Source organism: Portunus trituberculatus, chromosome 29 (assembly GCF_017591435.1).
Source record: "Portunus trituberculatus isolate SZX2019 chromosome 29, ASM1759143v1, whole genome shotgun sequence".
NCBI classification, from domain to species: Eukaryota; Metazoa; Arthropoda; class Malacostraca; order Decapoda; family Portunidae; genus Portunus; species Portunus trituberculatus.
The window spans coordinates 13643445-13665944 of record NC_059283.1 but is presented as its reverse complement, the minus strand read 5'-3'; the positions used below and the strand labels follow the sequence as shown (position 1 = coordinate 13665944).

The 22500-nt window shown below is 37.4% G+C and overlaps 1 protein-coding gene across 1 annotated transcript in view; it reads left to right on the top strand.

The window, feature by feature from the left end:
- LOC123510522 (integrin alpha-PS4-like) overlaps positions 1-22500 on the top strand; it is a gene marked incomplete at its 5' end in the record, with an annotated part of 42688 nt that overhangs the window by 1462 nt on the left and 18726 nt on the right. Inside the window, 17 exon segments of the mRNA XM_045265758.1 lie at positions 1810-1931; positions 2608-2734; positions 3063-3194; positions 3530-3774; positions 6269-6481; positions 7796-7907; positions 11920-12099; positions 12686-12862; positions 13101-13246; positions 13587-13668; positions 13982-14102; positions 14593-14812; positions 14939-15102; positions 20389-20479; positions 20627-20731; positions 21409-21560; positions 21927-22087. Of these exon segments, the coding sequence (XP_045121693.1) occupies positions 1810-1931; positions 2608-2734; positions 3063-3194; positions 3530-3774; positions 6269-6481; positions 7796-7907; positions 11920-12099; positions 12686-12862; positions 13101-13246; positions 13587-13668; positions 13982-14102; positions 14593-14812; positions 14939-15102; positions 20389-20479; positions 20627-20731; positions 21409-21560; positions 21927-22087 (2550 nt within the window).

The window sequence follows — 22500 nt, the reverse complement described above, 5'->3', positions numbered from 1 at the left end:
CGGGAAAGCGAGGCCACAACCCTTTGAGTTACATCCCGTACCTATTTACTGCTAGGTGAACAGGGGCTACACATTAAGAGGCTTGCCCAATTGCCTCGCCGCCTCCGGGACTCGAACCCGGACCCTCTCGAGTGTGAGTCGAGCGTGCTAACCACTACACTACGCTGTGTGTGTGTGTGTGTGTGTGTGTGTGTGTGTGTGTGTGTGTGTGTGTGTGTGTGTATTTACCTAGTTGTAGTTTTACAGGGCCTGGGCTTTATGCTTGTGTGGCCCTGTCTCTATATCTACACTTATCCAATTTTTCTTTTAAACTATGCACACTCGTTGCTGACACCACTTCTTCACTCGAACTGTTCCACGTCTCAACACATCTTTCTGGGAAACTATATTTTTTAACATTTCTCAGACATCTTCCCTTTCTCAGCTTTTTATTATGCAATCTTGTGCTTCGAATGTCATATTCTTCTCTCAGGATCAGTTTCTCATTATCTACTTGGTCCACTCCGTTAATCAATTTATAAACTTGTATCAGATCCCCTCTCTCCTTTCTCTGTTCCAGGGTTGGTAGATCCATAGCCTTTAGTCTCTCATATGTCATCCTTTCAAATTCTGGAACCATTCTTGTAGCCATTTTTTTTGTGTGTGTGTTCTTTGAAAGTTTTTGGGTAATTCTAAACATTAAACATTTTAATGTGGGTATTTTATGTGGAGATGGTGCAGTTCAGTGGAACCTTGTGGTCCAGTACAGCACAAGCAGCAGGCATGGCCAGATCTTTGCTGCCATACTATAATACAATGGCAATGAAAATTAAAAGTGTGTTTTAGACGCAAGATGAAAACAAATACTAGATAAATTAATTGAAAATTGCCACGAAGATTAAGAAAAATATTGGTAAGCCTCGACTATTCTGTAATTATAAAAAAAATTATTTAATTCAGGGTGAATTGCCATCCACTCAAATTTCACAGGATTTTTATTCAGGAAGTACTACCAGTAACTATTATTGTTGTATGTTAATATATACCTCAAATAACCCATTGTGATGTCACTGAAGCAATCCACTCCCTTTAAAAAACCCACTTTAGTGAAATACTTTCTGAAATAATGAAAGAAAACATCTATATGCCTTACTCCTCATAATATTATTGTGCCGAAAATGGCCAAAAAATTATTATCTCAGAAGTTAGAATGTCGCCCCTGGGGGCTGGGGCCGGCTCCGGCTCCTGCCGCGTGGGGGTTTGACCCTGGGCTAGCATTATATCTATATTGGTTAATCTTCTATTTGTGAATTTTAGAACTGTGGCTTTTATGTTATGTGACAAAGATTATCGAGGATATTCTGTAATGTAGTAGAATTATCTGGAAGCAACAGATATTGTATAAAAGCCGTAAAAGGACGTACTGACCCAACACCATTCAGTCTGTAAGAAGTCAGTAAACTAGAAGAACAGTGAGTAAAGAAAGAGAAGAGTTAGTGAGAAGAGTAGTAAGAGCAGAGACGATGTTGGACTCACTGCTGCTGTATCCAGTTCATTTGCAAAAACAATTAACTTCACAAGATTGCTACCACTTGCTTGGTGATGACACTGCAATAGAATAGCACTATTATTTAATTAGTCAGCAAAGAGAGGCATCTTCCAAATTAATCCCAATTTATAAATCTTGAAGTAGAACTAATACATATGAAGTTACTGACTAATTTTCATTTTGCGTATAGATATGCTGATGGCAAGATGCAGAAGTAGCTGAAGTTATGAAATTTGCCTGTCCTTGGTGATAAGCACAGTAATGCACGCCCTTTCTTACAGGCAATGTGGAGTCTCTAAACCCACAACATGAGTTTAGTTACCAAGACATGAAAAATTATGGGTGGCTTGGAGGGAGTTTGGACAGCCAGCCTTACTTCCGTGAAGAAAGACAGGTTACTGGGGTGAGTTACCTATGTCTGTCTGTGTGTGGCTTTGATCACCAGCAGTTTCAATATTGAATATATACATTGGTTCTTTCTTAAATTTTCAGGAAAGAAAGAGATACAAATAACTATGTTTGGATAAACAAAAAACACACAGAACTACTGACTCACTTAACTCACTTAACAAAATGCTACTCCTTTTGTAATACTAAATATGTTATGCTTTTTAATTATGAAAATATTACCAATGTGTTGTCTCCCTGTTCAGAATGTGATACCTAGTGAAAAATCAGCATTCAAATTACTTTAATTTGTTGAATGGAACTGAATCTGAAAATTATTTCCTTGGAGTTTTTAATTTATTTTTATTAATTTTGTTATTTGCCATATGAAATTTCTTTGAATACACATATACTATTATATGTTACAATTATTATTATTATTATTATTATTATTATTATTATTATTATTATTATTATTATTATTATGATTATGATTATTATTATTAGCTACTACTGTTGTTAGTTATTATTATTTTTTGTGGGGAAGCTTGCAAGAATACAGTGATTCAATCATTGATCATATTTTTCTTTTAATCATCTTTTGAGATGTCTGTTGATAGAGTAAATTTGTATCACTTGTGAGAGCCTCACAGGGAGAAAGACACCTGTATATGTTGATTAATTCCTGTCAGGTGTGTGCCCCACGCTGGAAAAACCAGATCTACAGATCCCAGCACTACATGAATGGTGTCTGCTACTGGATGGATGACTCCAAAAGCAAAGTAAAAGTGAACAAGGAGCTGCCTCTTGTCAATCATGGTAAGAGTAATGCAGGAATCAGTCTTCTTTCTACTAGTCACTCACACTTCATGGAAGCTCAAGTGTTCTGACCATCTTGTACATCCTCCTCATCATCCTGTGCTTTGGGCTTTTAACTCTTCTATCTTGCACTTCAAGCTTGATTTTTTCCATTTTCTCTTCTCAGACAAAATCCTTTCATTCCAATGTGTCTCAAGAGAAGGGTGAGTATGTAAAACATACTTCATATCTAGTGAATGAAGATTTTTAGTAATATTAAAAAGATTGCCTCTCAGTTAGACTGTGTGGGTGTGTGGATAATTACATTTTTTCTCTTTTCCCTTAACAGAAAAACAAACAACAACGATAAATGGCAAAACTTTCTATCACTATGGTCATGGACAAGCTGGCATGTCTATTCACTTCACCGATGACCAAACCAAGTTCATAGTTGGAGCTCCTGGTGTATTTAATTGGCATGGTAAGGACAGGACAGAATTTTCATTTCTAATAGTCACTATATGGCAGCTTGACACATTGGATGGTTTCATGCAGCTTATCTAAGAAGTAAATCAGGAAGCCTCACTAAGGCCATGCATCCAGTATAAACCTGCTGTTCTAAATACATTTGATATTAGATCAGGAAAGGAATCTTTGCACATATCACATAACCAGTGTCATAATTTTTGTGTTTTCATCATCTTGCTATGAAATCAGATACCAACCCAACACTAACCTGCATAGTGAAGTGCATTCTTTGGACGAAACCAGTGCTGCATAATTTGCATTTTCAGTCCACCACTTATTTCCTTGCAGGAACAGTAATACTTTATCAGGACAGTAACTGGAACAATCCTGAGGGCATAGCAAGGCGAAGGCGACAGGTATGGTGGGGAGAAAGGCAAGATTTTCAACACGACACAGTGCCCAATCCTTCTTATTTCTCTCGTATTCGAGACTGTGACCTCTTTGGATATGCAGTCACTTCAGGAAGGTTTTTGTCAGAAGCACAAGTCCTGTTTGCCGGAGGTGCTCCTCGGGGTGCAGACTCGTATGGCAAGGCAAGTTTTAGTTTTTTTATTTAGTTTAGTTTTGATTGTTACCTATATTTGTGTGTGGATGTATTTACCTAGATACAGTAAGTCCTTGTTATATGGTAGTTCTTTATCCAGTAAATTCACAGTTACAATATTTGGAAATTACTACCTTGATTCAATATACGGTAAGAAAAATTCACAGATACGGTATCCGCTCATTTTATCTGAGAGGGCCCAGTACGGGGGAGCAGGGGTGATGACGTCATCCATGCCACACCTCCCTGCCACTCAGTACTGACCTTAACTTGACCACCCTTGCAGCCTATTATTTCTTCTCCTTCCTGCCCTTTTTTTTTTTTTTTAACTGCATTACATATTACATGCATTACTAATTACATGAATAAATGGAATATTAAAGGGTCTACTGTAAGCACAAATATATTCATAATAATCATGGCAAACACTAATAGCCTACTACCAGCGGTGAACTATGCAACAACTGATAAAGGGCACAGATGGGCCTGGCAAGCCCACTATCAGAGAATGGTGAAAGTTGTATAACGTCAAGCACGCCTTAGATAACATCAAGTCATCTTGGGACGAAGTGAATATGTCTACCATGAACTTGGCGTGGAATAGAGTATGGCCAGAATTCGCATATGACTTCCCAGGCTTCGCTGAAGACAACATCGGTGTGATCAGAAATGACATAGTAAATCTGTGCCATAGGGCTGGCTTCGTTGAAGTTAATGATGATGATGTTCAAGATCTTTTGGAAAGCCATGCTGAATCTCTCTCAAATGATGAACTTATAGAGTTAGACAAGACATTACAAGAGACAGAAAAAGAGGGAGACGAGGATGAAGAACCTGTGCGTGGCCTGGACATCAAAACTCTAAGAGAATGTCTCGGTGGTATCAAAAAAGCTCTGGAAACCATGAAGGAATGTGACCCAAATCCTGCCAGGGGTAGCAAAGTGGCTCATCACGTAGAGAAAAGTGTCAAGATTTATCAAGAAATCTATGATGAAAAAAACAGAAAAACTAAACGGTCTACTCGTTCTTCAAGCCAGTCAGACATGCTGTCCCTATCACATCTGCCGACCCTGCTACAGCTGGCCCTTCCTCAATATCCTCTTTCTTCAAACCAGTGAAACGTACCAACCCTGCTACAGTTGGCCCTTCTACATCTGTTTCCGACTGTGGAGATGACAACGTCTTATCCTTGTCTGCCCACTGAGCGGAAGATGAAATCCCTACTGTCCCTTAACGTCGGGAAGGACATCATCTGATAGAATACATGCTGATTGAAAGATAAATAAAAACATTTTCTGTTTATTTCTTTTGTGCAATACTTTATTCTTTTTTATTTATTTTTTTTTAATGATTATTTTCATGTGCTTTCATTTCTATAGGGGTGACTTGACGTGCTGGAACGCATTCCCTGTTATTACATGTTATAATGGGTTTGGTATACGGTAAATTCGATATGCGGTAAGGTTTTCAGGAATGCATATGTATCGTATAACGAGGACTTACTGTATATTTATTTAATTGTGTTGTACAGTGTCTAAACTAAAGCTCATTAATTTTTGTCCTGTCTCCATATTTGCAGTTATCCAATTCCTCTTAAGATTTGCTCACATTCACAGCTATAATCATCTCCTCACTTAAACTATTCCAGGGATGAATGCTTCAGTACGAGAAACTATATATCTTAATTGAAATGACTGATGTGTTTGTAATGGTTTATTGAGATGATTCCTCCTCCTCCTCCTCCTCCTCCTCCTCCTCCTCCTCCTCCTCCTCCTCCTCCTCCCTCCTCCTCCTCCTCCTCCTCCTCCTCCTCCTCCTCCTCCTCTTGAACTTTTTTGTACATTCTCTTTTGTACATTTTGCTCTCTCATTCGTATGCATGTCTTCTCTGCCTACCTTTTGCTAATAGTTTACAATATCTCCTCCTCCTCTTCCTCTTGAACTTTTTTGTACATTCTCTTTTGTACATTTTGCTCTCATTCGTATGCATGTCTTCTCTGCCTACCTTTTGCTAATAGTTTACAATATCTCCTCCTCCTCTTCCTCTTGAACTTTTTTGTACATTCTCTTTTGTACAATTTGCTCTCTCATTCGTATGCATGTCTTCTCTGCCTACCTTTTGCTAATAGTTTACAATATTGTTATGTACATTTTCATCAAGCCTTCCCATTCTCTTCTTTCTTCCAGTGTTGCTGATATAATTTCTTCCAGTTGCTCTTTATAAATCTTTTCCTTCAATTCTGGCATCATCTCTGTATTCTTTCCAATTTCCTTATATTTTCTTCTTTATCATTTGAGTCATGATGTTATTATTTTTTGTTATAGTATTTCTTTATTACAGTTATTGTTTATTTGTTTATTTGCTTTTATCTATGTACATATTTATTTATATATTTGTTTATTTAGCAATTTGTTTTTCAATTTATGTACTAATTTTATTTAATCATTCATTAACTATTAATTTATTTCATGTTTTTATTTCAGGTCCTTGTTTTTGATTTTGCTAAGTATGAAAACAGTGACTTGTTGGTAAAGAAAGAGATGAAAGGAGAACAACTGGGTGAATATTTTGGATCAGCACTGACAGCAGCAGACATCAATGGAGACGGACTAAGTGACCTGGTTGTTGGTTCACCCATGTACTCCCTCCCAAACGTTGCTGATGTGGGCATATTTCGGACCTACCTTAGTAGCAATGTATGTGTCACATTAGCATAGTGAAGGACTTGCAGCATGCCAACTTATGCTTTAATGCTTTCTTTTGTTAATTGATTATTCAAATTTGTTAGAAAATTTGTAGAGTAACCTGGTAATTGTAAGGTAATGATTAATATCGCAGATTGGTATTAACTCTGAACTAATCATCTCTTGCATGCTGAATGAATGAAAAACAATCTGAGTAACCAAATGAGCAACAATGATTTGATCTAGTAATATCTAAAGTGAAATATAAAGCAAATTTAAAACACATGGAGATAGTTTCTAGATATGGAAACAATCTGAGTATCCAAATGAGCAAGAATGATTTGATTTAGCAATATCTAAAGTGAAATATGAAGCAAATTGAAAACACATGGAGAGAGTTTTTAGATAGGAAAGTGCTTTGTTCCTTATGCTGTATGATTAAAAGCCAAAGTTATTTAGTTAAAAGAAAGAAATGTCATTGTAGTTTGATATCATTAGTGACATATACAAATGGGATATCATCAACTGATATATGAAAATGAAATGGGAATCAAAGGTGTGTGTGGTGCTAATGAAATGCCTGAGAGAACCCACTGAGATGAACAGAATCGAGTAGATGGTGAGACTAGAGTAGTTCACAAAAGATTTAGCAAAGCTAATAGGGATAAATTATGGAGTATTGTAAGCAATGTGTAATCTGGAGTACTTTGAAGGAATGTGTGATTTGTTAGGAACATCATGTAGATTTTGTGGGTATGGCAGAAAGATACATACACTGTAAGATATAAAGTGTTAGGTTGGGTGTGAAGGAGAGGATGGGACAAGGAAGAAACCTATGGACTGGAGCTGATAGGAATTGCTACCATGGCCTTCTTGGGTAGAATTCCAGATTGATTGATGAATTGATTGATTAGATTTCTGTGACATTAAGCAATCTATCTTTAGTATATCACAAATGATGCTAATGCAGCCATGTCCAATAAGCTAATTCTTTCAGAGGATTAAAAAAGAATAATTAAAGTACATAAAACATAGGGATTAGTTTCTGTCTTTCACATTTTTGTGTATGTATTTATTTTTTTTATGAATGATCAAATCAACAAAACATATAATTTGACAAACCTAAATATGAAGACAAAAAGTCAGACAGGTTAATATTTCTCCTCTGGTTACAATGAAAAATGGTTTTCTTTTTATGAAAATTATGAGAACATAATTTTGCCAATGGGATGAATATAAAGTTTTTTATTTATTTATTTTTTTTTTTGTAGCAGGCTTATAAATGTGTTACAAAATACTTGAAATGCTTTAACGTATTTTTTTTAGAAACGTGGGCTCCATATCCAATCTGCACCTTATTATGGCAATAAGGTTTACCTTGCCAGGTTTGGCTCGTCACTTATTTCTCCTGGGGATCTCAATATGGATGGCTATCATGGTGAGTGAAGTGCTGGGAATGTACTTGCTTGAAGATTGAATTTATGTTTCATATTATAACATTAACCCCTTCAGTACTGCGATGTATTTTGTTTACTGAGTTTTGTGTATGATTGAGCGATTTTATCTAGATTAGGAAAGATCTATGGAGGTCAGAAGATTAATGGCTAGAGTCTTCACTATTTTAATCTCAACATAAGGATCAAAAGCTGTATAAAATCACCATATACAGTAATACTCCACTTAACGAACGTTCGTTTAATGAATTTGCAGTTTAACGTACTATATAAAGTTAGACCAAAAAGTCCGCATAATGTACAACCACATCCATTTTAGCGAATTTTCTGGGTTTCAATTTGCCAGGTGAGGGACTGAACGTGGTAGTTTTGCTGTGACTGGCTGGCTCCCCGCCTCTGTCTCTAGCGCTCCTGGAGCTGGATCCAAGATTCTTTTAACAATGTCAGAGCAATCTCTTGCACTGAAATGGCATCCATGAACGCTTGGAGGGATGGTGACAAGGTTGCTATCAGGTTGTTCTGAGGTTGCTGAGAACACCACCTCTGGAGGTGGTGTTACTGTCTTATTATATGCATTTATGTTCATAAAACAACATTTCTATTAGTTTTTTTACAAACCTTGCCCCCAAGAAAGGATTGTTTTGTAATGCTTAAAGTGAAATCTTACATGGAATACCAAAAAATAAAGCAGAGATGAGATGAGCCACAGACGAAGCGGAAGACTCGCGGCCACTCGGCCGCAGTATTTCATTAATAATTCACTATTACTCAGTACCACGGTGTTGAGGTTATTCTCATGGTATGAGCGTATATAAATACTAAGATATGATATCCATTATAGCAGGCAATAGAGGAGTGGAAACAAATATCATGGGGAAACACAACACGCAGGCTAAAAGGGTCACAAGAAGAAGAAGTGGCCGAGTGGCCGCGAGTCTCCCGCTTCGTCTGTGGCTCCTCTCATCTCTGCTTTATTTTTTGGTATTCCATATAAGATTTCACTTTATGCATTACAAAACGATCCTTTCTTGGGGGCAAGGTTTGTAAAAAGCTAGTAGAAATGTTGTTTTGTGAACATAAATTTAAGAATGTGAGAGAATTTGTACGTAGCTCCTCAAACTTTCAATGACTCATATGACATCATAAAAGTAGTGGTAAAACGGTGGCCCAATATGCTGCCAAACATGTATATATATATATATATATATATATATATATATATATATATATATATATATATATATATATAATGTTTTTTTTTTTTTTTTCTTTCTTCCCATATGGTATGTTGGGGGCCAGCCCAGAACGCATCCTCCCCCCTATTTCCATTATTTCCTTTGGGAAAATTACGTCCGCTTAACGAATTTTCGCTCTGTGAACAGTTTTGACACCCCCTATTCTGTTCATTAAGCGGAGTATTACTGTACTAACCAGAATGAATATGAAAACGCGTCATGGTACTGAAGGGGTTAAGATTACAAACTTATGATGGCTTTTCATTTTGTGGTATAAGTTATGTAATTTTTTAAGATAAAATGACATGATTTTATGTATCAGATCTTTGGTATGAAAGTAATCATAGGAAAGCATCAAACAAAATGTGAAAGTATACAGTGATCCCTCGTGTATCGCGGTTAATGGATACTAGAACCTCCCGTGAAAGGTGAAAAACCGCAAAGTAGGATTTTCCCCCCCCCTAAGAATTTTCGTGTTTGTGTATGTGGGTACCAGAATGTTTAAAATATGTAAACAGTATTTATACTTTACATATACAGTATTTTACTTAAATCTATTTAGTTATAAAACCTTATACAGTAATTATACATTTCTCTCTTTCTCTCTCTCCCCTTCTCATATGATATGTAACACTTACCCTCTTCTGCCCTCTTTGATCATATCCAAAAGTTTCACTTTTCACTGATGGACATCATCTTCCTCTTCCTCTTGGGTCATTAGAGGAAGCTTTTGCAGGGCCACAGTGCTTAGGCAACATTGTAAGGGCTTAACAAATCACTACTTAAATAAAAAAAAGTTACCGCGAACACAACACTAAGATACAGTATGTGAGACAGTCAACAGCATGGATGAGACTGGAAGACTGGTGAGATACAACAAGGGAAGATGTTGGGTGAGGCTGCGATGATGCCAATCAGCTTATGGGATAAATCCACTCGTGCTCTCATTGGCCGATCTTGCGCCGGGAACCAATCACACGCTTTGTATGAGTGCTCATGGGCATGTACAAAGCATCTGAGTCAACTCATTTCTTTATTTGGCATGCTGGGAAACCTATCTCATGCATCAACATGAAACGAGTTTTTCCGCAATATGGCTGCCGATATGGCTGTATTTTTTCCATTTTTATCGCGAACTGCAAAGTGGTGGGAGAACACTGTATTATATGTATACGAACAATACATGTACAGTACTTTATGTACATAGTAATGTACATTGTCGTCGTTATTACATGCCAACTTACCGAATTACTGTACATATGGTATTTGTAAGTGATGCCACAGATCCCATGATATAACAAAAAATCCACAGAACGTATCTCTGCGTATGTATAAAACCTACGAAACAGTGAGGCCGCGAGAGTCGAACCACAAAATAGCAAGGGAACACTGTACACTGCATTGACGGACTTAAAGCTGTATAATCTTGCTGGTCTGTGTACAGTATAGTTTTCAGAATTGAAGCTAGCAGCCTGAAGCATTGGAAGGCAAAGATGAAGGAACATTTCACGAATGAATGGAAGAAGTGGAGCGGTTTAATTAACTGTCATAGTAACCTCACTTAAACTGGAAAAGTATGCTACTCTATGGTTTCTAGGCATGAAACACATGATTGATATACATACCTCAGGTTGTGCCTTTGGTATCTAGAGCCAGTAAAGTACAGTGGAGACTCAATGCTCGAACTTAATTCATTCCAAATGGCGAGTATTAAAAAGTTCGGCCATTGATACCTATATATCAGGTAATTTGTTCCAGCCATTGCCAAACCCAAGTTTTAAAGAAGGCGTACTTTAATTTTTGCAGTCACCGCTAGCACTGACGTACAGAAGCAGGGTTAGCCTGTCTTTCATGGGCTTGTGTCCTGGCAAACACTTCTCATCCTTTGTTATATAGTTTTTTTTTCCAGAACAGGCCAGTTTCATCACAATTAAAGATCTGTTGTGGGCTTAAGCACTCCTCGTCCACAAATTTCTTAAATTCAGGCACAGATTTCTCAGCGGCAACTCTGTTAGCACTCGCGGCCTCGCCTTGCCTCATAACAGAATGAATTCAAGTTCTCTTCTTGAAATTCCAAAACCACCCTTTACTTACTTTAAAATCATCATTGAGTCAGATGTAGTATCAGAAATAAGATCACGATGTAGCAGCCTAGCTTTCTCCCAAATTATGCCCTATGACAAAGAATCACCAGCCTTTGGTTTATCCAATTAACAATTTTTCCATTTCCACTGCCGCAGGTCACTTAAATTGCCTTTTCACACCAATCGCCACATGAACTCTTTTAATGAGCTCTTTCTTCTTCAGTATTGTGGCTACTGTAGATTTAGCCATACAGTACTCAGCTGCAAGATCAGTTATTCTTCCTCCTGTCTTGTATTTATCAATAATCTCTATTTTTGTTTCGATGGTCGTCACTACATTCTTTCTTGTAGGCTTATTCTTACCACTAACAAGCCTCTTTGGTGCCATTGTAAGCTTCTAAATGCAAAAAAAATAAAACTGCAAAGAGAAAAGAAAGCACAGGACAATGTTATTCTTACGACAGCGAAGGATCAACTGGCTGCGGTGGCCCGCCGGTGGGGCGCATGGGTTGGCGGGAAGGGTGAGACCCTTTGTTTACAGCCACGTGGACGGACGTTTGACTAATAGCTATTTTTTAAAGTATTAAGTCAAACTTTTGCATTCGACTATTGAAAACTGACTATTTAGACATTGGAGTACTGAGTCTCCACTGTATTTATTTTTTCTGTCCCTTCAGACATTATTGCTGGAGCACCATGGGAGGATAGTGGAGCTGTGTATGTCTTTTTGGGCTCATCTACTGGTCTCAAACAACAGCATTCACAACGTCTTGCTCCAGAAAACTTCAATCCTGTGCTCAGAGGGTTTGGTGTGTCACTGTCACGAGGAAATGACATAGATAAAAATGGCTATCCAGGTATGTGTATTGATTTTCCATTATTGTCTTTTATATTATTCAACCTTAGTTCTATTCTGTTGATTTTTAAATTTCTAAATGTATTATTTCTTTTAATTAGATAATTAATTTAGTACATATACATAAAATCTGACAGGTATTCACTGGCTAGCATGGAAAAACCATACAACTTATTGTGATGAAATTTGGTAATGGGTTCCTGTTGTTATTATTTTATTATTATTATTATTATTATTATTATTATTATTATTATTATCATTATCATTATCATTATTATTATTATCATTATTATTATTATTATTATTTTTATTATTATTGTTATTGTTGTTATTATTATTATTATTATTATTATTATTATTATTATTATTATTATTATTATTATTATTATTATTATTATTATTATTATTATTATTATTATTATTATTATTATTATTATTATTATTAGTAGTAGTAGTAGTAGTAGTAGTAGTAGTATTTTAATAATAATAATAATAATATTATTATTATTATTATTATTATTATTATTATTATTATTATTATTATTATTATTATTTTCTATAAAGCAAAGCATAATGTTAACTTCTAGATTTGGCTATTGGAAGCTTCCTGTCTGGTCATGTTGTGGTAATGAAGACTCGGCCAGTGGCAATGGTTTCAGGCTTCCTCACCTCCAGCCCAGCCAATGTTGCCTGGGAGGGAAGCACAACCTTGATGCTCACAACTTGCCTTCACTACTCTGGCCACAGGATACCTTCACTTTCTTGTTAGTTCTCACTTTATTATTATTATTATTATTATTATTATTATTTATTTATTTATTTATTTATTTATTTTTTTTTCACAATGTCACTATATTTGTCTTCCTCCAAAAAACTTTTTCAAGATTTGTAAACTGACTCATTGGATGATCAACTTTGATTTTATTCAGTAAGAATATTGATGAGTTTAGTTCCAGTAAATGAAAAAAATATATTATGATAATCAGAAAGTTTTTTACTCAGCAATTCAGGTAACACTGACGCTAGACCATGACAGCCCAATCCCTCGTGCTGTGTTCAGCGACAACAGGTACATTTACACCTTCAATCAGACTCTGGTTGCCAACAGTGCTCAGCCAACTTGCAGGACTGACCAAGTGACTGTCAAGGTGTGTCATTTGGATGTACAAGTTCATACTATATTAAGGTCCCGATGTAAGGAATCTATAATTTGTCATATGTAAGGTTATTTGATTGGCACTGCAGGAACTTAAATCTGTACTTGGCCTCCTCTATTTTATTTGAAGCCACTGCAAGATAAAGCCTCTGGAAATATCAAACACTAGCTTGGATGGCTTAGCAGGATTTACAATCAAGTTTAAAAGGCTGTATAAAGTTTTGGGTTAAGATGAGGTAACAATTTGAATGTGAATCAAGAATTAGGCCACAATATTATTTTGTATGTAATAATGTTGCACTGTATACAACTTTTATGATCATGATCTACAGGAGGACAAAATAGACCCAGACCAGCCAATACTTATGAAGATGGATTATGACCTTGTGAAGAACTCTAGCTTAGAGTTGATCAGTGAGTTACTCCGGTATTTTTATGAGTTTTCCTAGAGTGAATGCACAACTATGAATCTGTTCATCCATATATGGTAACTTGCTATTGACATGCTGGCTTGTATTGAAATAGTAAAAATAGTAAATATAAAAGAAAGTAATCTTGGCTACCATGCAGGTTTGCTTATTTGTCATATTGTGTCCCTGAAGGTGCTGAACTCAAATGGTTATTGTAGGTTCTTGTGTGTTTTGTGAATACCATTATTTGTAAGTTAGAAAAGGAGACTTTTTGTTTCCACCATGCAAAAAATAATGATGATGTTTTGTGTATCCAGAACAACCAATGACTAACCCTGGTGAGATACACAGCAATATCACTCGGGTGGGGATTCTGAAAGGGTGTGTGGAGGAGGTCTGCAACGTGGATTTGACATTTGATGCCGACCTTGACCTGCGGTAAGTCTCATAGCAAACTAGTCAAAAGATGCTACAGTACTAGATTGGCCATTTTCAGGGATGTAAAGTTTTTCTGGCTTCTGTGGTAAACTAATTAGGAAATTTAAGATAATATAGCTGTGCACTGGCTGTAGATGTAACTAGGTAAATGTTCATATGTAGCACTAGTGTTCTTATGCATGGTAAGCAACCTTGTGTATTCCTATATAACAAAACTGACATTAGAAACTTTTTAATTTCTTGTGGAACAGTTATCAAGTCTTAGATTAATTATGAAACAGTGAAGACTTAGAAAGTGCAGAAATGGGCTTATGTTTTGATTTTTTAGTGATATATTTTGGTTTAGCTCTGTGAATATGAACTGGTACCTTTATGTTTGGAAAGCAAGTTTGATTATTATGTATAATGTTATAGGGATTGAATTTGTGATGTTTAAGTTTGCATTTCAGACAAATAGCCCTCATATAAACTACCACTCTGTTTTCCTAAGGCACGGAAACAAATTGGTGGTGGGCCAAAAAACTAAACCAGTACTTCGGGTGCAAGTGTTTAGCAGTGGAGAACCTGCATACCTTCCTACCATGGTTGTCAAGGTGGACTTGCCTCTTACTCTCCTCATGCCTACATCACACGACTGTAAATATTTTGATGGTGATGTGAGGACATCTTTGGAGTGCAGGCTGTCCAATCCCATCAAAAAGGGTGGCTCAGTAAGACATGCAGATTGAAATGCCTATTACTTTCTCTGTAGAGCATATTTCCATACTGAATTTATATCACATAGTGAATATACATGTATGTTTCCAATTACTTTATCCCAATAATTCATTGTGCAGGATACTGTGGAGGTGAGTGTGGATGCTAGCCAGCTAACAGACAGCTCCACCAACCCAAGGATCCAGGTTGATGTTGGCAGTGAAGGACGTGAGCTAAAACCTGAAGATAACCAATTGTCAATCAACCTTCAGCTGGTGGCCCAAGCTGACATGATGCTGCATGGGTAGGGTTTCATTCTACTTTTTAGCTCTCATGCTGATTTGTTTATGGGAATACAGGCAAACCCCGCTTAACGAAGGGATTACGTTCCTAAAAAACACTTCGTTAAAAGCGAAACTTCGTTAAGCGAACCGATTATAACAAGTTTAACCCCTGATTTGAACTTCCATTGAGAGTAAGCAAAGTGAGAGTGCATCATAGTACAGTAAAAGGTTTAATGAAAGTAAAAATTATGAAGTTAAACATTTAGGTGGTTTAATTTAAGTCATTATAATGTACACTAATGTATGTATGTATGTAACTTTATAATGTTGATGATCTTGACTTTATGAAGGGAGGGAGAGTGAAACAGGAAAGACACTAACCGGCAACCTGTGGAATGTAAACAAAGTGCGCATCATGGTACCACATACAAAACTTATGTACCACATTTGCTTTCCATTTTATCCATTGTAGAGTCATGAGTTCAGGTGGTTCTTTTAGCTTTCAAGGAAGATGTGGTCTCACCAGCCTTCTTAATAGAGTCTGCTGACTTGAAAATAGCAGACAGTAGCTGGAGTCAAGATGGTGGCAAGCAATGTTATTAGTTTTCTGGCCTCTCTCTTGTCTGTGAATAATACCCAGCTTCACTTCGAGAATAAGACACTTCTTGGTCTTCTTAGGAACTTTAGGCCACATTGCAGGGCGTTTTGGTGGTAAGTTGAACTAGGGAAGATGAGCTGCTAGTGATGCTGTTATGTTTTGACTTTAACCCTTAACTTCCGGCGGTCGTATATAAACGTTTGCGTCAGAACGTCCGAAGTGACGGGATTCGTCCCAGTAATCAAGATTTTTCCCGGCGTAATTTTAAGTCTCTCGCGCGCTCTCTTGAGGCGGATGGTGAGTAGAAGTATCTGGCATCTTTTACCACACAAGTGTTTCCACAAGAGCTCCTAATTTTAGAGGTAACTGAACTGTTTTCCCGTTTTATGGGCGACACTTGGCAACTCCGGTGACGCGCTGGGTAGAAAGGTCAGTGATAACAGCGAAGGATCGGGTCAGATTGTAAATCACCATGGAGCAAGGCAGAACCCTTTTACTTAGCAGTGGTTCTGAGCTAGAAGAAAGTGACAGTGAATATATAGAAGAAGAAACTGGGGAAAGTGAAGAGACTAGTAGTGAGGACACGGATGTAGAGCATCATTCACCTGCTTTCTCAGGAGAACAGACAGAGAGACAGAGACTCTTACACAGTATAAGTGACAGTGAAGGCAATAATGATGAAGAACAGACTCCAGATAATGTGTCAAGGACACAGAGTGTTTCTAGGAGACGCAGGCATGCGCGTGCTCCTCGCGTTCTGGGAGACGATCAAGGGGCGTGGCAGAGGTGGCGCGAGACCCCGACCTGTCTTTCAATGGAGGGAATTCAATGATGATTTTTCCCAGTTATGCCTGATTTATCTGTGTCTCCTGGCATAACAGCTGAATTCCCTCCTGTGCAACACAATTGTGACTATTTCATGGCGTTTCTCAGTGATGCTTTCTTGGACCATATAGTGAGTGAGAGCAACACTTTTCATGATGAAGAAACAGCAGATGATGATGATGTGCCCCATAGCTCTCACGAGAAAGAGTGGAAAAACATCACAAGAAATGAACTCCTGACGTTCATAGCCGTCACGCTTCTTATGAGTCATTCGAGAAAAGCTTTGAGGCATGATTATTGGAAGAAGAGTGATCTGCTGTACATGCCAATCTTTGCACGGTACATAACAAGGGACAGATATGACAACATATTGAAATACCTTCACTTCTGCAATGTTAAAACTGATGATCCACTCTGGAAAATTAGGCCTGTCATACAGTCTCTCGTAAATAAATTCAAGTCCTTTTTCAAGCCATTTCAAAACCTAGTGATAGATGAGTCACTTATGCTTTTCAAGGGAAGACTCATTTTCAAGCAATATATACCATCAAAGCGACATCGCTTTGGTGTGAAAATGTATATCATATGTGATTGTGAAACAGGATATGTGCTTGATTTTATCTTTCATACTGGTACTGAATTTGATGGCATCACAAAGAATCATCCGCTTGGCCTTTCCGGCTCAATAGTTGATCTACTGATGAAAGATTACATTGGTAAAGGACATGTCTTATACACTGACAACTGGTACACAAGTCCAGCATTGGCAAGGTATTTGCATGAACACAACAGTGGTGCAGTGGGAACAGTAAAATCAAATAGGAAACAAATGCCACAGTTTGAAAGAACACGAAGAGGAGATCTGATCAAGTACAATACGCATGACATGATAGCTATGAAATGGCATGATAAAGAGAAGTACATTTGCTTTCAACAATCCACACAGGCCAAATGGTAAATACCCGCAGGAGTCATTGGAAAACAAAAGAAATAATATGGAAGCCAGATATTGTTGTTGATTACAACATAAATATGAGGCTTATTGATAAAGCAGACATGCAAATCAGTTCAGTTGACAGCCTGAGAAAAAGTACGAAATGGTACAAAAAAATTTATAATAAATTAGTAGAAGGTAACTCATCTGAATCACACACGCGGGCCTACACACATCAACACTTGTCAGAGAGAGAGAGAGAGAGAGAGAGAGAGAGAGAGAGAGAGAGAGAGAGAGAGAGAGAGAGAGTACACACACACACACACACACACACACACACACACACACACACACACACACACACACACACGCGTGTCTCAGAAATCAGTGATATATGACACACACACACACACACACACACACACACACACACACACACACACACACACACGTGTCTCAGAAATCAGTGATAATATGTCCTTCCTCTCTCTCTCTCTCTCTCTCTCTCTCTCTCTCTCTCTCTCTCTCTCTCTCTCTCACACAGAGAGAGAGAGAGAGAGAGAGAGAGAGAGAGAGAGAGAGAGAGAGAGAGAGAGAGAGAGAGAGAGAGCGAGCGCGGCGTCGCTCTCCGGGCTGTTTCCTCTTGACTGGTCACACCGTGCCCGGAGGAGGAAACTTTGATAAGGCAATAACTAAACTCTCAGACGTCATATCGAGCTGGAAAGTACATCATTGTATTCAGAATAACACAGAGAAAATAATTATCAGTATTCAAACTGTGTTCTGACAATTTTTAGGTGTACCATTTTTCCCCGTCATTAGACAGGAAAAAATATTTTAATCCCCGGAAGTTAAGGGATAAAATAATAATTAAGTTTTGGATCGTATAGACAGAATAAAAAGGGAGAGAGCAATGGAACAGAGTAGTGCTGCCAGGCGTATGACAGAGTCAAAACATGCGCCATCTTGTGAAAACCAGCGGTACATTGAAACACCTGTTGGACTAAGGAAATTGACTGAGGATATTATGGACAAGAATTTTTCTGGATTTAGGGACAAAAGAGGTAGTGTGAGGAGGTTGATCAGCGTAGAAAGGGAGTTAAGGTACATGAAGGAAGTGGTCGAGTTTAATGTACAAGCAGGACAGATTGACAATGGAAACAGAGAGCTGAAATAGAAATTAGTAGAATGCAAGATCAGTGCAATCAATCAGAGATTGAAGGAGGAGGTACAAGAAATAAAGAAACAAAATGATGTACTAAAAGCCACTTGTCAGGGCTACGAAAATTCCTTAAGGAGCTTACAGGTAAAAGTACAGGATGGGATTGTGGACAGGGTGGAAGGTGGATTGGGAGAAAACAAGCTGAAGGAACTACGAAATGTATGGAAGCTGGAACAGGAAGAGGAAAAATTAGAATTTTCAGAGGTAATAAAGAGACAAATTCAGAAAACACAAAAGTTACTGTAATACAAGTAATTATAGATAAAGAAGATCTTGTGCAAGATATAATGGGTAAGAGGAAAAGTTTTGTGAGTTTTGGGATGAAGGAAAAAAAAATCTAAACAAGTTCACTAGAGAATGTGAAGAGAGAGAATTGGCCAAAACTATTATCAAACAATTTCAAGACAGCACACAAGAACTGGACCAGGAGGTGGAGGAAGTGATCAGATTAGGAAGATACAGTGAAGAGGGTAGGAGACCAATGAAAGTTAGAATGAGATCCTAAGTGGCAGTAGAGGAAATTATGGCTAGGAAAGGGAAGCTGGCCGATGATACTGAACACAAAGATATATGGATAAAAAGAGATATGAACCTAGAAGAGAAAGAAAAGGAGAAAGTGCGAAGAAATGAAGCTAAGGAAAATAAATGAGAAAAGGACAGAGATCGAGAAAAGAATTTTTACTGGAGGGTTCTAGTTATGATACTAAAGAAGTGGTACCTACGGAAGAAAGAGGAGGTTGTGGAGGAGGCAAGAAATTAAGAGTGATTTATATTAATATAGATGGTTTGTTATCCAGCATGTTGGAGGTTAGAGATTATTTGAAAGAGAAAAAGCCGGATGTAATAGTGTATCGTTGAAACAAAACTAAGAGAGGAGATCCATGTTAACTTTAAAGAGGAGGGATATAATAGTTGGAGGAGAGACAGGAAGGATAAAGGGGAGGAGGAGTGCTAATAGTGGTTCGTGATGATATATGTGTGGAGGATGTGCAATATGGTAAGGACAAAGTGGAAGTAATGGGAGTACAATCAAGACAGAGGAATTGAAGAAGAGAAAAATCATAGTTACATATGTGCCACCTAAGACAAATACATGGGGAACTGAAGAACATAAAAATATGCAGAGGTGATTAAATGCCTAGATAACATGATAAGAAGAGATGGAAGGATACTTTTAGTTGGAGACTTTAACTGTAAAGAAGTAAACTGGAGAGAGATGGAAGTAATGGATAATGCTGGACAATGGAATGAGGAAGTGTTACAGTTGACCATGGTTAATACAATGGATCAGTGGATGGTGGAGTCAACAAGGTACAGGGGGGGAAGAAGAACCATCGTTGCTCGACCTAGTATTCACAAAGAAACCAGAGCCCCCTCCAATCATACAACACTTTAGTCCAATGGGAACAAGTGATCATGTGACATTAGAGATGCAAATACAGGAGGATCGGATAAGTTACAGAGATGACTACAAAGGTGATTATGCCAGTTTTAGGAAAGCAGTTTGAATTGTGCCCGTCAAGCTGTAATGTTCCTGGTTTCATATTATGTTTTTTTTCACATAATTTGTCACATCATATTTGATGCAAAGTCTAATGTAAGTTAACTCTTTTAGTTTTTGTTTTCACTGGCACAACTTTTGGCAAGAATGAATTACTTTTCAACTTTTAGAATTTTTTGTAGGTAAATATTTGAAAAAAGTTGTTTCTGATTGAATTTTCTTTCAGAGACTCCAAGGAAGAGCAAGTGTTTTACACACATGTGGGTGAGAACCACATTAATGCAACTATCAATCCAAGATTTACTCACTCATATGTTGTAAGTTTGACTTTAGACTTGTTTATTATGAAGGATGTAATGCTATCAATAATTTTTGTAATATTGTCCAGCAATACTAATATATTGAGATATGAGTAATTACAGTTCAACAATGATTCTTAATTTTAATTTGTTTTTCATCCACAGGTATTTAAGAAAGGGCCAACACCTATTGGTGAGGTGGATCTGAACATTGATATTCCTGTCAACACAAGTGATGGACACAAATTAGTGAAACTGTATCCTCCAAAGGTGAATGTTTCTGAAAATATGAATGACTTGTACAAAGAATAATATTCTTATACAGTGCTCCTCATGGCATTATGCCGGGTGAGCACCACAGCATCATGCCATGACGAGAAACAATGCTCTATTATATGGGGGATCTTTTTTTGTCACAGCATTATGCTAGGTATCAGCAGTTAGCATGACCTCACTGCCTCCCAACACACACCACAGTATTGCCTCATTGGCTGCGTGGCTGTTAAGGTGAGAGGAAGTGTTGCGCCATCTTTTGTCTTTGTTTCCCTTAGTTTCTGGGCTGTACCTTGGTGACTATATATGGGTAAAAGAAAGTCATTAATGCCTGTAACTATAGCTCAAATAATAGGGTTTCACAAAGCTTCAACAAAGACAAGAGATGGCGCTAATGAGAGAACAACGGCGCAACACTTATTCTAACCACAACAGCCACGCAGGCAATGAGGCAGTGCTGTGGTGTGTGTTAGGAGGCAGTAAGGTCATGCTAACTGCTATCAGGCATAATGCTGTGATGAAGAAAAGCCCCACCCCCCATATAATAGGCCATTCCTTCTTGTCATAGCATTATGCTGGGATGCTTATCCAGCATAATGCCATGAGGAGCTAGATGTTCTTAAATATGTACTGAAATAATTGGTAACATTTCCCATTCTCTCTGTTATTTACAGACAGCTTTTAAGGAACAACCTTTCCAGTGCAAGTTGGGTAGTGGCAGTTTTGATATTGACATCAGTGACAATGGGAATTTGGATAGCAGTAAAATCAGTGATGACAGTGAGATGACTGGAAGTGGTAATGTAGAGCCTCGCATAAAGCAAATGTAAGTGTAAAGCTTATAGTCATCCTGCTTTCTATCATTCCTTGACACTTTTTATATAGGTCTGTTAGTATGACTTATTTTCTCTAAGGTTAAATGCAGGTGCCTTTTGTTGTCTTGAGGTTAGTATGAGTGTCATATTGAGAAATTTTATTTTCCTGCTGTGCTGTATTTTTTTTTCTTTTATGATTAAAGTTGATTATCATTAGTAATCTCCTATGGCTGCAGAATTAGATCAATATTTTCTCCATAATTTCTTGAAAGTCTTGGATACATATTTACTTTTTTAAGCAATTAACTGTCATGCACAAGATACTATTCAAAAGTGTGAAGGAAAATTTAAGAGAACAAGGACATTCACATTAACAGATCTGTGAATGTAGAAAATGAAGGGGAAGAGACTCAGTACTTCAACTGTTCTTCAAGTCTGGTGAGGTGTGTCCGACTCTCCTGCAGCATATACAACTGGCCACATGAAACAAATTCAGCAACAATTTCTTTCAACATGGAAGTTGATCTTCAGGTGATGGGTAAGTCAAAGCTAAGTTCTATCCATCTTCTGAGGACATAATGCACAGTACTTGGATTTTTCTTTATTTCCTCATTATTTGCAAATATTTATTGAAAATATGTATATACATATTGCAACACCATGTGACATTCTATTTCTACAATTAGAACCCTTCCTCTTACACCTACAAGACCTGCTCTACTCTACTTGTTATGCATGTCAAAACCTTATCAGGAAGCTGCTTTTGATCATCTACAGAAGCTTAGACAAACTTTTAATTATCTTTAATCAACTCACCACTCATTTTTTTCTAATAGTTTACGAAAAAAGTGTTGTTTTTTTGTTTCACATATAGTTATCATTAAGTTAAAATGAGGTAGCTGCAATACTGGCTTCTTGTACAAAAAATATTTCAATGATATTTTGATTATG